This window comes from Sinocyclocheilus grahami, unplaced genomic scaffold (genome assembly GCF_001515645.1).
Source record: "Sinocyclocheilus grahami isolate Dianchi unplaced genomic scaffold, SAMN03320097.WGS_v1.1 scaffold933.1, whole genome shotgun sequence".
Lineage (NCBI taxonomy): Eukaryota > Metazoa > Chordata > Actinopteri > Cypriniformes > Cyprinidae > Sinocyclocheilus > Sinocyclocheilus grahami.
In genome coordinates this window covers 253700-257496 of record NW_015506112.1, presented here as the reverse complement: position 1 = coordinate 257496, position 3797 = coordinate 253700, and the positions used below count along the sequence as shown (strand labels likewise).

The window sequence follows — 3797 nt, the reverse complement described above, 5'->3', positions numbered from 1 at the left end:
CCCTCAAAACACAGAAAATTGTGAGATATAAACTTACAGTTCCTACTTTATTTCTTGAAAGAGTTTACTTCTGGCAATTCAAAGTTTTCTTCTCAGAACTGCAAGTTTATATCTCACAATTGCAAGTTAACGGGTTTTTTTTCTCAGAACTGCAAGAAAAAAAGTCTGAATTGTGAGATATGAACTCACAATTATGAGAAATCAGTCAGAATTGAAAAGTGGCTTTTTTTATCTATCCCATGACAGAAACAAGCTTGCATACAATACATTCATAAGAACCTCCAGACAAAAGTAGATGATCAGAAGTGCACAATAATATGATTGTCAGTATAAGGCCAACAAAGATGTCTTTCCTCAGGAAGCATTTGTCTTTATTTTCAGACAGTGAATGGTTTTGCGGGGTTTGACAGTGGTGGTGTAGTGCTGGGATTGGTGCTAACACAGAACACTGGTGACTTAATAAAGATGGAGTGTTTTACGTTCATCAGAAGAACTGCTGCGCCACAACACACCATCTAACGTGAGTGAGTTTGACAGCTGCAAATAGACACGGAAGCAGCCGTGTAGGCTGTAAATTAATTAAATTTTTCTTTAAATGTGAGCCTTTCTGAGAAATGTGTTTGCTGAACAAAATTACTCTCACTTTAGACCAAAAAAAGTACACAAATCATAACTGATGTATATTAGAATTATCACAGCATACTGCTATAGTGCAAAAGCGTTACTGCCTGCTTTTTGAGTGCCATTTAGACATATTTTTCCATTCATTTTCTCCATAGAGATTCCAAAAATGTCTTCAATAAAGACGCCAAAGCACCAAACCAACAATCACATCCTTACAAACTTTGATTTATTAAGCAAATAAATGTTTGAAGGTAAATAAATAAAAACAGATCAAGTGGCTCTTCTGAGGACATGAACATTGTGACTGATATAATAAAATCAGATGTTAGGGTACAATATAAAACTTAATATGTAAGTGTTTATGCTCTAATAATGTCAATACAGAAATAATTTGAGTAAATTTACCGGCTCAAAGTAATTAAGTAATCGCTGGTGGTCACTATTGTGGTAATGAATGGAGAACGTTGCTGGTAAGATTTTTAATATGCAAAACAAAATGTGACTTGAAAAGAGTTCACCGATGGATACATGTTTGATGTCAAGTGCACACGTAGGTAACAACATACAAGAAACTGAGCTCTCTGTATTTTTAACTCAAAAGGTTTCTATGTTCACAATCTTATTTCAATAAATGTACTTTTGTCATGACAACTCTCGGAGGGATTGGCATGGTAATGTTCATGACAATGTAGATGTATTTGGTCTTGGCGGAATAGATCTGCTACGCTGCTGCTGCTGCTCTGGCAGAGCAAGTACAGAGACTTGCTACTGCCAATACATCCACAACATGCTGCTGTGAGCAAGTAAGAAATACTGCTGCTGCAAATATAACATACATGAAATAACCCCATATAGCATACATGAATCACCTCGCATCAGATCTATACAGGTGGAGCTGGGGAAGGTGGAGGGTTTCTGAAGCAAGCTGCAACTGCTACAGCAAGCACTAATCATATATTTGAAATTTGAGCAGCGAGCTCATTGGCTACCGATACAGGAGAGAACCAATCAGCTGTGTCATGTGATAATGATGTCATTAGGTCAGATTGAGTTAGACCTATCGGACAGCGCCATCTAGACTTTCATGCCAAAACTCTATATTTCTAGAGCCTGGCTTTTGCACTCAAAATACAACCCTCAAGAATCTGGAGAATAAAACTACACATATGTTAAGGACTAAATTGCCAAACACCCCAGACTTAAAGCTTACTGCACACAAACTCACCTGAAGGTCATCTGAAAAACTTGTCCCAGGATCACCTGTTGAGTTTTGTTATTGTACCCACGGAGCATCTCACTGAAGAGTGTGTCGTTGAAGCGCGAGTCTTGCTTCGGACACTTTGGCCCTTCACAGTGATCAGCCAGGAGAAGACAGGAGCGGCCGTCAGCGGCTAGCTTGTATTCCTGCACACACCTGATCATCACACACACATTGACAGTGTTGAGATTTCATTCAGATAATAAAATGGTAGTTAAGTGAATGTATGTTAAAGGGATCGTTATCAAAGAAATGGATGAGCTGTATGTTAATACCATACACACTCATATCAGCTGAATTCTGTAATGTACTGGGATGCAGACTTTTAAAAAATTGTGAGAGATATTGTCTGTTTTAAGATGGATATACTATACATATACATGACATGTATGTCCAAAAATGTACAAACCCGATTCCAAAAAAGTTGGGACACTGTACAAATTGTGAGTAAAAAAGGAATGGAATAATTTACAAATCTCATAAACTTATATTTTATTCACAATAGAATATAGATAACATATCAAATGTTGAAAGTGAGACATTTTGAAATGTCATGCCAAATATTGGCTCATTTTGGATTTCATGACAGCTACACATTCCAAAAAAGTTGGGACAGGTAGCAATAAGAGGCCGGAAAAGTTAAATGTACATATAAGGAACAGCTGGAGGACCAATTTGCAACTTATTAGGTCAATTGGCAACATGATTGGGTATAAAAAGAGCCTCTCAGAGTGGCAGTGTCTTTCAGAAGTCAAGATGGGCAGAGGATCACCAATTCCCTCAATGCTGTGGCGAAAAATAGTGGAGCAATATCAGAAAGGAGTTTCTCAGAGAAAAATGGCAAAGAGTTTGAAGTTATCATCATCATCATCTACAGTGCATAATATCATCAAAAGATTCTGAGAATCTGGAACAATCTCTGTGCGTAAGGGTCAAGGCAGGAAAACCATACTGGATGCCCGTGATCTTCGGGCCCTTAGACGGCACTGCATCACATACAGGAATGCTACTGTAATGGAAATCACAACATGGGCTCAGGAATACTTCCAGAAAACATTGTCGGTGAACACAATCCACCGTGCCATTCGCCGTTGCCGGCTAAAACTCTATAGGTCAAAAAATAAGCCATATCTAAACATGATCCAGAAGCGCAGGCATTTTCTCTGGGCCAAGGCTCATTTAAAATGGACTGTGGCAAAGTGGAAAACTGTTCTGTGGTCAGACGAATCAAAATTTGAAGTTCTTTTTGGAAAACTGGGACGCCATGTCATCCGGACTAAAGAGGACAAGGACAACCCAAGTTGTTATCAGCGCTCCGTTCAGAAGCCTGCAACTCTGATGGTATGGGGTTGCATGGGTGCATGTGGCATGGACAGCTTACACATCTGGAAAGGCACCATCAATGCTGAAAGGTATATCCAAGTTCTAGAACAACATATGCTCCCATCCAGACATCGTCTCTTTCAGGGAAGACCTTGCATTTTCCAACATGACAATGCCAGACCACATACTGCATCAATTACAACATCATGGCTGTGTAGAAGAAGGATCCGGGTACTGAAATGGCCAGCCTGCAGTCCAGATCTTTCACCCATAGAAAACATTTGGCGCATCATAAAGAGGAAGATGCGACAAAGAAGACCTAAGACAGTTGAGCAACTAGAAGCCTGTATTAGACAAGAATGGGACAACATTCCTATTCCTAAACTTGAGCAACTTGTCTCCTCAGTCCCCAGACGTTTGCAGACTGTTATAAAAAGAAGAGGGGATGCCACACAATGGTAAACATGGCCTTGTCCCAACTCTTTTGAGATGTGTTGATGCCATGAAATTTAAAATCAAATTATTTTTCCCTTAAAATGATACATTTTCTAAGTTTAAACATTTGATATGTCATCTATGTTGTATTCCGAAT

General features: G+C 39.0%; 1 protein-coding gene across 1 annotated transcript in view; it reads right to left on the bottom strand.

The window, feature by feature from the left end:
- Positions 1 to 1747: 1747 nt before the first annotated feature.
- LOC107564425 (astrotactin-2-like) overlaps positions 1748 to 3797 on the bottom strand; it is a 243594-nt gene continuing 241544 nt past the window's right edge. Inside the window, exons 13-14 of the mRNA XM_016249517.1 lie at positions 1850 to 2038; positions 1748 to 1769 (exon numbers count right to left, since the gene is read on the bottom strand). Coding sequence (XP_016105003.1) covers positions 1748 to 1769; positions 1850 to 2038 — 211 coding nt within the window. The remainder of the gene's footprint in view (positions 1770 to 1849; positions 2039 to 3797) is intronic.